This window comes from Gekko japonicus, unplaced genomic scaffold, assembly GCF_001447785.1.
Source record: "Gekko japonicus isolate JY-2015 unplaced genomic scaffold, Gekko_japonicus_V1.1 scaffold2601, whole genome shotgun sequence".
Taxonomy (NCBI): domain Eukaryota; kingdom Metazoa; phylum Chordata; class Lepidosauria; order Squamata; family Gekkonidae; genus Gekko; species Gekko japonicus.
Genome location: NW_015164737.1, coordinates 146,028 through 158,757, shown reverse-complemented (window position 1 = coordinate 158,757; position 12,730 = coordinate 146,028). Strand labels below are relative to the sequence as shown.

Here is a 12,730-nt window from a genome sequence, read left to right as displayed (position 1 = left end):
ACCCCCCCATCAAGCCCCCACCACCCCCACCCCAATGGACCCCTCACTTACCTTCCCCAGGCTGCAGCGCTCTGGCGCAGGCCCCGGGAGGCCGGCGACGGGCCTCCTCAGGCCTCCCCCGGGCCACAGCGCTCCGGTGATGGGCCTCCTCAGGCCTCCCCTGGGCTGCAGCAGGAGGCTGGCGATGGGCCTCCTCAGGCCTCCCCTGGGCTGCAGCGCTCCAGCGCAGGCCCTGGGAGGCCAGCAACGAGCCTCCTCAGTCCTCCCCCAGGCTGTAGCACTCCAGCGCAGGCCCCAGGAGGCCGGCAACAAGCCTCCTCAGGCCTCCCCCGGGCCGCAGCACTTCAGTGTGGGGAGCTGGTGGTGGGGCTTGCCGCAACCATCATTTGTGGTAGCTCCTGGGCTGCCGGAGCAGTGCTCCGCCGCGCTCCGGCCACAAATGACCGCTGCACATTTGTATATATTTGTCAAAGCCAGTTTGGTATTTTGGGAGGTCTGAGGATTCAGACTGCACATCTATATAAGGGAGTGGATCTTCTATCTGTAAACTTGTAATGTTTGAAATTTCCCCAGCTATTGGATTATGTGTAGAGAAGTGTGAACAGAAGGTTTCTTATTGCCTCTTTCCTGCTGTATCCCCTGAGAAACTGTACTGGAGGAGCCCTCTGAAACAGCATGGCATGCTGACCTATTGGAGGATAAATCTGCAGAAATTACCAACTCTCCCCATGCATAAGCAGAAGCATCTTCCTCTCCTGCAAGGGCCCCCTTGGATTCCACATACTGGGACATTCATTCCTGATATTGACATTTTATTCTCCATTTTCACCCTTATATTAACCATGAAAGCTAGTCCCAATTAGTGTCATGGTATTATGTGTTCCCTGGCTGTTTACTAGTTGTGGATTGTAGGCGGAACACTCTGGAAAAATGTGAGAGAATCTGCAAAGTGAACAAACAGAACTATTTCAAGCAAAGAGAACTGCTTGTTGACTTACAGCAAATTTAACTAATCATATGTTTTGCAAATTGCATTGTTGTATTTCTTAAATGTGGGAGAGGGAATGCGAATTAAAAATGTATGAATTTTATTTTATAAGATAAGATCATAATGTTTGCATAATTATGAGTTAAAATCAGGAACTGTCATTTTTATTCCCAATAATATCAACTAACTAGCTAAACTGAAACACTAAAAAGAATTTGCATCCAACTTTAAAAATCTTTTATATTCCAATGATGCCTTCAGAAATAAAACTTTGTGGCTCTTAAAGAACAACGAATCATTGTCTAGAAGGTGTGAAGAAAGCATCTGTTTAGAGTAATTATAGATTGTATTCATTGGCAAGTGAATTTCCATAGACCACTGACACTCTTGAGAATAGTCTCACTGTAACCAAGGAGAGATGACATTTTTAAAGAGACACACAATAGGCAAAAATTATGAAGTTCTTAATAATAGCATTATTTTTAGGGCTTTTACATAAGCAGCTGCTAGACAATGTGCTTTTCCTTTCAGCTTCATGAAGAGAAATTCCTCAATGCATTTTGTTTCTTTTTAGAAACTGAGCCATAGATGAGTTAGTGCAGAGTTAGACATTTAACTGCTGTAACTTCATGCACTTTGGCTTAGCTGCTTTGTGGTTCAGGCTGTGATTCTGTCTTTTCCTTTCCAAATTATCATCCTGAGAAAATACTGATGGTTACATTCTATTCTGTAACAGTTAATGATCTCTTTCTTCTGTCTCTCTTGTATTCAGCTCATTCTTTTTCCTTTAACTCTCTGATCCACATCATTTCCCATCAGTTTGCCATCTGTCATCTGAGAACCAGTCCAGTTCTGGTATAGTAAACATTTCAAGCTCTACATTTCATGTAAACCTCTTCATGCTCTAGATGTTGTTGTTATTAATACTACCTATGTGGTAAATCTGACCTTGACAATGGTAGTTTCAAAATGCTAGGTTCCTGAGGTGCCCGTCATAGCTGTCCTGCTAACCATAATAACGCCTTGAGGCTCTGATGCTATTACATTATCCTCTTATACACTGTATGTTGGGCACCTCTTGTGCAGTTGGGCCATCTCTAATGGGATCTTTGGTAGAGCGCATTTGACCTGCAGAAGGCCTTGGCTCCAATTTCTGGCACTTTTACTTTAAAAGATCTGTGGTAACAGATGTTGGAAAAGAGATCTGAGTGGCTCAAACTTTGAGATGTCGAAAAAACTTTTATTTGCCTGAGATCCTGGATATCTAAGGACCTATTATCAGAGTAAAGAATAGCTGGGCTAATGGATGATATTGGTATAAGGTATATATATTTAGCAGGGGAAGGGCCAATGAATCAGTGGCAAAGCTTTGAGTGCAGCAGTTCCCAAGTTTGATCACTGGCATTCCAGTAAAATAAATCTCAGGTAGCAGCTGTTGGGAAAGACCCCTCTGTGTCTGAAACCCTAGAGGACAGCAGGCAGTCAAAGAAGACAGTACTGAGACAGGTGAGCCAATGGTCTGACTCAGTAAAAAGCAGTTTCGTATATCCACATCTTAATAATGAAACTACTACTCTCAACATTAAGGAAAACATATTCTGGGGTTTCCTTTTTTTTTTTTCCTGGCCCTGTTCCTATGGGACTCAGGAAGGGCCTTGTTAAGAGATCATCTTTCAGAGGTCTCTTTTCTGCTAGGAAACTATGACTTTTCTCTCAAGATAAAGAACACATCCAAGATTTGCTGTTCATCAATGTGTAGGCACTACTGTGTGTGATAGCCTGATGCTGCCTGGACACCAGTCTCTGTGGGTTCTCTAATATGTCAGATTAAATCTTACTGACATGCCTTTCAGGTATTGCTTCTCTCTGACAGCTCTGAAGTTAACTGCGCTGTGGAATGTACATGGGGTTTCTGCTGACTGTTGACTGACAGAAAGAGGTTGTTGGAAAGAGGCTAGTGGGTCATCTTTTCCATGCACATGGTTTTGTTTCCCTGCTTTTTTGTTGGCTTGTCAAGTTTCATTTTTAAATGTTTCCCAAGCAGTGGCCTGTCATTGAATCTTTTCTTCACTAATAATGTGCATCTAACTTGGCTCCAGATTTAAACAATTAAAATAGTTTAGATTCAGTTGTGGCCTATAATTTTTTTAAAATTAGAAATTAATAAAAAATTGTGCTAATACTCATTTATTTAGATGTAAAAGGCCACTCTGAATTTGATTTTAATTCAGTATCGTTGTATCTGACTTGGCTTAGAGTGCAATTTGCCACAGGCCTGGGGCAAGTAATAATTGTCCTCAGAGCAGATGACTGGCAGCACTCATTTGCCTCCTCCCTCCCCTAATGCTGCTATGCTTTTATTAGAGGCAGGTACATTGCAGGTCTCCTGCCTTTTTAAGTCTGACAGAAAGCAAGCCCTTTAGTCTCCTGATACCAACACCAGAAAGAATGCTGCCATACTATCCTAGTTGCCTCTTCACACTGAAGCTTTCTACTGTGCTGGGTTTTATTCTCCTGTAGGGAAGGGCCAGGGGCTGTAATGGGCCAGTAGTTCAAGGCTTTTGCTCTTTCTGTTTGGGGGAAAAAAGGATTTGGGGTGGAGGGAGAATGAATGGGAGAATGGAAGGAGAGCCAGCAAGAAACGAGGTAGCTGAGCACTCATTAATTATTTGCAGGGTTGAGAGGAGACCCATTTTTGTTTTATGTGTGTTTTGCGATTTATATTCTGTAATCCTGAGGAGATGTGTTTGTTTGACTTGGTTTTGAGATTCATGGTTGCCTGAGGGCTTCTGAAGTAATTCTAGACTGGCTCTTTGGTGATGATTCTATGATTCCTTTTGTTCTGATTGTCAAATTAGGTTAAAAGATTCCTCAGGGCAAATAGCATAACCTCCAGCCAATTATATTTCTTAAAGATGCATACACATTTGAGATATAATTTGGTGCACATCTCCTTTGGGATCATATGTAATCCTTAGAATTTAAGAGGTAGGTGTTTGGTTTTTCCATCTGGATGGTAAACTGTGGCAAGATTCAGAAGCAAACTGGTTTTTTACAGTATATTGTTCAGAAATACTGTCTTAATATATGAGGAGAGCACTATTGACATCTGTGGTGGCCGTATTTTTTACCTATGTGATCAGTGAGCAAGGTTCTAGCTTCAGGAGTAGTCTCATTCAGATCAATGCTATGATTATGAAGGTGTTAAACAAGCATTTCTCCTTTTGAGTGGGAAATTAAGTTTTTTCTGGGACTGGTTAGAAAATATTTCTAAGAATAGAAGACCTTTCCATTTTACATGGATGTTATTAACTTAAAAATAAAATTATATATATATTCAGACTTGCCTTAATTTGTGTCCTCTCCCCATTTTGTTCTAGGCACATCAGCTGGATTACTCAACTCACTGTCTGCGTCTAAAGTTCCTGACAGGAAACAAAATGCAGTTCTATGTACCAAAGTCAGATGAGGATATCTATGAACTGGTAATCTTAACTTTTCAATGAGAAATCTGTAAAAAATTTTAAAGAATGCCCTTTATTAGTCATCCTCTTGGGCAATTAACTGCAGCCTTTTGAAATTCATCAACATGACTTGAAATCAGTAGAAGGACCTAAAACCACCAGCAGAATAGTTTTTGTGTGTGTTTGCATGCAGTGGAGCAAATAATTTAGGCATTTTTTTAGTTTGTAATTAATTTTTGATCTGGAAAATAATACTTGTTGCTCATTATTAGTTTCTATAGGACGAGAAAAGGGAAGCACTTAAATAAACAGAGAGAAGGGCTGTTTTCAGGCCAAGGAAGCTGCATGGTATCCCTCCAAGTGGTTACTGATAGTCAGAGGTCATTTCGGGGGATCGCGGGGGATCGCAGTTCCCCCGGGTGAGGTATGGGGGGCAGGGCACATGACGAAGCCCCGCCCCCTGCTTCCGGCCACCCCGCTTCCAGCCCTCATTCAGCAAGGAGGAAGCAGGAGAAGAGGGAGGGCAAGTTGCTTCCTCCCTGCCTCTCCCCACCCCTGCCTGCCTGGGGCCAGGGAGGGCCTTTGCAAGGCTTTTTTGCACTCCCGCTGGCCTTGCAGGTCCACCGCCAGGCCCCTCATGGGGCTCGGCAGTGGAGCTGCAAGGCTGGCGGCAGCGACCGGGACCGTTGGGGGCGGGTGTGTGGCCTTATGACACACTTCCGGTGATGTCAGGGGGTGTGGCATATGCTAATGAGATATACTAATGAGTTCCCCTAGCTCTTTTTCTACGAAACGACCCCTGCTGATAGTATAGAATGGCAAATATCAATGGCTCCTGTAATAGGAGGCAAGAAATAGAGTCTTGATAAGGTTTGGGGAGCTAGAAGCTTTTGATTCAAGGAGAGTCAGTAAGAGATAAACATTCTCACTTTGAAACAAACTGGAGTAGTAAAGAACTTGACTAGAAAAGACAGTAAATACCGCCCCCTAGAGGAAGTGACAAGAACTAGTAGACAAAGAAAAAATGTTGAAATACCTGTAAATTAAGACAAAGCTTAACATTTTAAGATGACTTGCAGCTACATCTAAAACAACAATTGGAAAAAGCAATACCTCATAAAAGAAAAAAACCAAGCCCACAAATATAAAAATCTCCAACCTAGCAATAAGGAAGCAGTATCTATATACTATTAGCTTCATGTGGCTCCCATCTGTGGATAGCAAAATCCATGGTTCACAGCCACATGGAAGCTAAAGAGATTTTCCTGCAAATTTGGGGGACTTCTGAGGGGTGCAGAAAAATCTGAAATGTTTATATTCCCCCAAAGTAAACTAAAACATTTTAAAAATTAAAACTACTTTGCTTCTGTGGCAGCTGAGCCTGGCAACAGCAACGGCTGGTGCTGGGAGCTGCTTGGGGCTCAGAGTTGCTCCAATATAATACTGCGGGGAGGTGGGGGAGGGAGCCTTGGTGAGCCCACCTAGAGCAGCTTGGGCAAGCAGCTGAGAGCGGGATGGGGGGAGGATGCAGGCCCTCACTTGTAGCACATGTTCTTCTAACCATTTTTTTTGGTTTTTGCTTTGCAGTTATATAAAGAAATCGAAATCTGTGAGAAAGTTACGCAGCAAATTCATATTGAAAAATCTGACACACTGTCAGATAACTATGGTAAGTGTGTAGATTCAGGTGGGTAGCCACGTTGGTCTGAAGCAGCAGAACAAAGTTTGAGTCCAGTGGCACCTTTAAGACCAACAAAGTTTTATTTTTATACACTTCTTCATATGTGTTTTTCATGGGGTTTATATCAAATAATTTCTCTTTAGCATTCGGTTTATCAGCATACCTTCTAATTTTCAGTCCTTTATTCTAATTTGCATCCAAAGTCTCCTTTCTGCTATCACTGCAGCCTTCCTCAAATGCAAGGAGACTTCCACCAGTAGAACATGCCCCCTCCGCCCTAGCAAGGCTCTTTGCATCAGAGAGGGGCTCCAGAGAGTGACATAGTAGGGATTCAAATCTGAGTCTCCCAGATCCTAATCTGAAACTTTAACCAATACACTACACTGGCTTTCATGTGGTGGGTGCTGCTGAACAGTTGTGAAAAGTTGGGCGTGGGTGAGTCATGGAATCTCATGTGGTATCAAGTCACCTGGTGGTTACTGGCAGGCCTTGTCCTGATAAGTACTCTGTCAAAGGGCCCTGCCCTTTTCTGACAGAAATCAAGGCTTTAACTGACAATACTGTTGTGGCTGCTTATCAACAGCCACAGAAGACATCTGTTGCTTAAAACTACAGGTGCTGTTTCTGTTATTTGAGGGGGTTATCACCAAGGGTTTTTTTTTTAATAATTTCAATTTTTTTCTTATCTTAGGTTTTTAGAAAGATCTGTTTTGTCTGTTGATGGCCCCAGTCTCTGGACGTAAATACCACAGATGAGGCCACATTCAGAATTGGATATATTGATGATAGCAGTAGCCAGTTTTCTGCATTTCATGAACCACAACAGCAGCCTATGGCCTTATGTAACTTCTGTCTCCTTTTTAGTCATGAATGAAAGTTCCAACCACAAAAATTACTTCAAAAGCAGGACCCGGAAGAGGTTTCTACCACATCTGTTTTCCCCTTTGTATTAAACAGTTTCCCCTGAGGGCCATAAATACTTTGCTTAATGAACCAAAAAGCAAATTGCTGTCTCCACACCCTGGGAAGCTGTAGAATTTCAGAACAGCAAATATCCCACTTTAGAAAAACCCTAGCAATGAATAAATAACGCAGGATGATTAGCTTGTATTTGCATCCTGCATACTCAGGAGCTGATGTTATAAACAAAATCTACCTTGAGACAAAGGCAAATTTGTGATGTCAAACACCACAGGGCTTTAGTTCAAGGTTTGGGCAGTATTTTCATCTTTTTCTTGTATGTGAATATATAATAAACAGTGATCTGTGATTTGGCAAATAGGATTGTAAGGCAGGAAAACCTCAGAAAACAAGACTGGACTTAAAAATAGGTAATTCTGTTGAGGACTGCACTGAGTGTAATGCATTTGGATGAATTAGCAATAGTGTTTCTGCCTTATACCATCAATGTTAGCCTTTAAAACCATATCCTAAAATGTTTTCTAAATTAGCACAGTTTCTATTTATTGTAATGCTCCAATGAAATTCTGAAATTTATTGTTACGGTCGTTGACCAGAACATAGTAATACAAGTAATACACATTTATTTATTTATTTATTTATTTATATTTTTATCCCGCCCTCCCCGTAGGCTCAGGGCGGCTTACACGGTATGTCGCTGAGACATACAGTAAAACAGTAAAAGCATTAAAATATTAAATAGCATTAACACTTAAAACATCATACAGATACAACAGTAATTGGTGCTCGCCTCCGAAACCAGATGGTCGTCAAAAGTCCCGTTCTCTTTCAGAGTGTCCACATCTGATAACCCTGTCCACAAGCTTAGGGCGTAGATAGTAATGATGGCATGATGATGGTGATGGTGGCGGCTCCTATTCAAACGCCTGGCGGAAGAGCTCCGTCTTGCAGGCTCTGCGGAACTGTGCTAGGTCCCGCAGAGCCCTGATCTCCTCTGGGAGCTCGTTCCACCAGATAGGAGCCGCCACCGAGAACGCCCTATTCCTGGTCACTGCGAATTTGATAACCCGGGGACCCGGTACATCCAATACGTTCTGGGTCCCGGACCGTAGTGCTCTTGGGGGCACATATGGGGAAAGGCGGTCCCTCAGGTAGGCTGGTCCCTGGCCATATACCCAAAGCTTAGAACATTTCAGTTCCCTGTACATAAATATAATATTTCTGAAATACATCAATAAACCATTTATATAACCTAAAATACTGATACAACTTAAATCACATATAAAACCATCTCTGAAATATTAACTAGCATGACTTATCCAGTTATGATTTATGCTCCAATGTATATCTTGCTTTTTATCCTAGAAATGATAATTTCTGGTGCCTAATCCAGTAAAGTTATTTTTGTATACTGCTAGGTTTCTGGACGACTGTTCAGATTTTATCTTTGCATTTTAGTCACTTTGGTGAAGCCAGCAAGGGCCAATTTACATATCCTTTCCTACATACGCATGAACCATGTGTGCCTCAGCAGCCCAGAAACAATGTTGCATGTGCCGTGTTAATATTGCTTTTTCCATGGTCAGGCCCGTAGCCATGGGGGTGCACAAAGGTGCACTTGTCATGCCCCTCCAATCAGCACTAGAGGTTACTGGGAACTCTGTCACAAGTCTTCTGCCAATGAGAGAGGGTGTTTTCCTTCCTTACTCCCACCTCTCTCCCAAGCTTTACCAATGCGGTCTTTCCCTCCTTCTGTCTTCCTCCCAGGCTGTCCCTTTGCACAAAATAGTTGCTTCTTCTGTGCTCTGAAGCATGTGACACAGTCCTTTTCCCGCCTTGCTAGCTTGTGCCAGTCATGGATTTTTCTGATCAGCAGCCCTGTAGTACATCAAAGTAGAAGCTTTTTTTTTTTGCTCCATTTTAGCCCAGGAAGGGGTCAAAGGTGGTTGGAATTGGGGGCGGCGGCAGTGGAAGCCTCTGTATTCTGCCTTTCACAGGTGGACTCATTACCATTTTACAGTGTGTGCTGGTTGCCCATACAGCTGTTTTGGCCCTTGAACACACTTGGGGTAGAGAGGAAAGAGTTTTGCACCAGAAGCCCACAGTGGATCAGGGCAGCACAGCATTTTGAAATCACTGTAAAATGGAGAGAATGAATTGGTGCTGGCAACAATTTTGCCTTCTCTTTTAACTGGGCTCAGCAAGGGGGGCTCAGCTTAACATATTTTTGAACTTTCCAAAGTTTAAATGCTGCGTACATATACAAATACAGAAGAAAGAAGCATAAAGAAAAACAACAAGGCATTGGTGTATTTTGGAGACAATGTATTTTTTAATTTGAGGAACTCATTGTATGAATAATGAGCAGCAATCTGTATAAATAACTTTTTTTGTAGGTTCTGTCCCAATATTCTAAATTCTTTTACTCAGTGAAAAAAATCCAAAATATCAGTTGGTGGAATGGAATGTTGTTGGCATAATTAAATCCAATGGTGTTTAATTTTGATACCAATATTTCGACAGGTTTTTCTCTGTGCTCTATAGAAGAAGAAGGGATTCGCCGGCTCTATGTGAACAGTGTCAAAGAGACGGGTCTGGCTTTCAAGAAAGGTATGATCCAGGGAAAACTCTCTTCCTATTTAAACCATTTACTGAATCCAAGCTGCTTCTTTCTGTTATCCAGGATATACTTTATTTCTTCTACCTCACTAGAATTATCTTAAGAGTCACTGCAAAATTATCCCAGCCATAGTCTCTTCCAGATGATTTTAGACTTCATTTCTTTTAAATCATCAACTGTCATAACTCAAATGAACACACAAAGTAATTCTAGAAGAATGGTGGGCTAGGGATTTTATTTCTCTATTATTGTAGCTACCATTGATAATTAATTTATGGATGACTCAGGGGGAAAATGTCTTACTGAGAAAGTACTTTAAAAACAGGACAGCAATGTAAAATATCTTACAAAAAGGAAATTAAATGGGATAATTATACTGTAAAACACTTAAATTACAGGAAGCTTATCGAATCTGGTCTTAAAACAATCCTGCCATTTTAACACTTCAGAATAACACAAGTCCTAGGCTTGGATCTGAATTCACAGAGTGTCTTTGGACAAGTTAGGTATATCTGCAAAATTCTGACTCATAGAAGGTTCCGTGGCCAAACAAGTTAAGGTAGTAAAGGCTTGGGGGGGGGTCAACAGTGGGAGGGCTTCTAATGTCCTGGCCCCACTGGTGGACCTCCTGATGGCACTGGTATTTCTGGCCACTGTGTGACACAGAGTGTTGGGCTGGATGGGCCTTTGGCCTGATCCAACATTGGCATCTCTTATGTTCTTATGTTCTGTGTGAGGGGCATGATCCATAAGAGTGCTCCCCTGCATTGGCTCAGCCCCCCATCCCCACAGGGTGTGAAAGTGATCTAAGAAATTACAAACACCTCCCAGCCAGGAATAGTGCCACATTGGTAGTATTTGCATGTCCAAAGTCCCATGTAGCCCCTCATTACTAGATATGCTTAGATTTTGCTGAGACTGCTCTTCAGGGGTGAGTTGCACTAGTGTAGAGGAACAGTTTTGTGGACTAAGCCCTAAATGTGTTTTACTGTGGATTAATAATGACAAGTTTTATATTTTGAAATACAGACATGAATGCAATAACCTGCTGTGAATTGTAATTTACTACTTTCTCTTTGCAGGCCTGAAAGCTGGTGATGAAATTGTTGAAATTAATAAAAAAGCTGCCAAAGACCTGAATTCAGCCATGCTAAGAGACGTTCTTGTTCAGCCTTCTTTGTGCCTTATAGTGCGGACGTATCCTGAGTCAGAGCAAAAACTAACACAGCTACCACCACGCCGCACAGACGGTTCTTTTGACCTGACTGACAGCCCTTTGAGATATGTCAACAACAGCCAAGGTACCCCTCTTCAGTAAAAATAATAATAATAATACAAATAAATAAAAGCATGCCAGGCTTACATCTAACCTTTCCTAAACTTGAGTCATGTGTGCATGCTATGCATAAGAATTAGTTCCCCCTGAAACAATTATTAAGAGTGGTAATTATAGCCATCACTTGATTATGTGAAACTGCCAGCATCCTCAGTGAATCAATAAAGATGAAGATCCAGTGGAGAGAGAATGAGAGGGAAAACTCTCTATTGGCTCTATATCTGTATTTTTCAGGAGATGAAGTGGCCACATCCTCCTGAAATATATGTCAGGATTTTATACAAAAGTACTCTATATATTGCTTGATGAAGTTAGTGTTAAGCCCTTCCAGCAAGAAGGTTAGAATTCACGGCAAGGGGTTAAAAAGAAGGTGTGCAGAAAGGTCAAAGGGTTCTACATAAACACCAGTCTTAGTGATTGTTAGCTATGTTAATGGTATTCAGATGACCTACTAAGAAATTCAACTATGATCCAACCTCTCAGAGCAGTGGAAATGAATCAAGGAGCAAGTACAACTAGATTCCTAACAAGAGGTATATAGGCAGACAGCCTAGTGGGATAGAGAACATCAGGAACAAAACAAGTGTTTGTAGCCTCTGGAGCTGTATCCGTGCTGCAGTTCCACAGGAAAACAGAAAAGCCACAGAAAGTCATATTTAGTACAAAGGCTTTTGAAGGTCTCATCTTTTCTTAGACTTTCTAGTCATTATGATTGCAAGGATATGCTTGGAAGTGTTTGGGCAAAACCGCAAAACCTACTGATTGGAGCAGGACTTTGATGTTCTGAACCATTCCCTATCTATTTCCCTGTCAAAGGCAGGAATGTGACTTTCTCACCTCACTCCTCCAGTGCCCCCCCACCCCAAAATTCAGTATTGCACAGTGGTTGAAATGCCCCCCAGGCTACAGAAATGCGGAGCTAAATGCCAGGCACACCCCCCCCCATCCTAAAGAGTTTCCAATCTGAAGTTTCACAGACAACAGAGGACAGCTGCTACTTGAAACCAATCTGAAACCAGCCTGCAACTCATGTTGAATTTTCTCGTATGCAGTGGATGTGCACTGCCCCGGGAACGCTTTTGGGTCACTTTTCCATGTAATAGAGCAGAATTCAAGCCCAGTAGCAACCTAAAGGCCAACCAGATTTCCAGGGTATAAGCTTTTGAGAATCAAAGCTTCCTTCATCTGATGAAGGCACATACCCTGGAAATCTTATTGGTCTTTAGGGTGCTACTGGTCTCAGATCTTGCTCTTCTGCAAACCAGCATAGCTACTCACTTGAAACTATCTTCCCTGGAATGCATATATGTACCTGATGTGTGCATACACAAAACAAATTAAAAAATGAGTTAGGAGGTATGCATGAGAAAAGATTAATCAAAATAGATGAATCACAAGCGGGAATTAAGATTGCTGGGGAAAAGATCAACAACCTCAGATATGCAGACAATACCACTCTGATGGCAGAAAGTGAAGAGGACCTAAAGAGCCTCTTGCTCAGGGTAAAAGAGGAGAGCGCTAAAGTGGGCTTGAAGCTCAACATCAAAAAAACTAAGATCATGGCATCCGGCCCCATCACTCCTTGGCAAATAGAAGGGGAAGTTGTGGAAGTAGTGACAGACTTCATGTTCCTGGGATCCCAGATCACTGCAGACTGTGACAGTAGTCATGAAATTAAAAGACGCCTGCTCCTTGGGAGGAAAGTGATGGCGAACCTAAA

The 12,730-nt window shown here is 42.1% G+C and overlaps 1 protein-coding gene across 1 annotated transcript in view; it reads left to right on the top strand.

Annotated features, from left to right (window-relative positions):
* TIAM1 (T-cell lymphoma invasion and metastasis 1) overlaps nucleotides 1-12,730 on the top strand; it is a 102,858-nt gene that overhangs the window by 43,078 nt on the left and 47,050 nt on the right. The window contains exons 13-16 of the mRNA XM_015409624.1: nucleotides 4,369-4,473; nucleotides 6,040-6,121; nucleotides 9,578-9,664; nucleotides 10,757-10,975. Of these exons, the coding sequence (XP_015265110.1) occupies nucleotides 4,369-4,473; nucleotides 6,040-6,121; nucleotides 9,578-9,664; nucleotides 10,757-10,975 (493 nt within the window). The remainder of the gene's footprint in view (nucleotides 1-4,368; nucleotides 4,474-6,039; nucleotides 6,122-9,577; nucleotides 9,665-10,756; nucleotides 10,976-12,730) is intronic.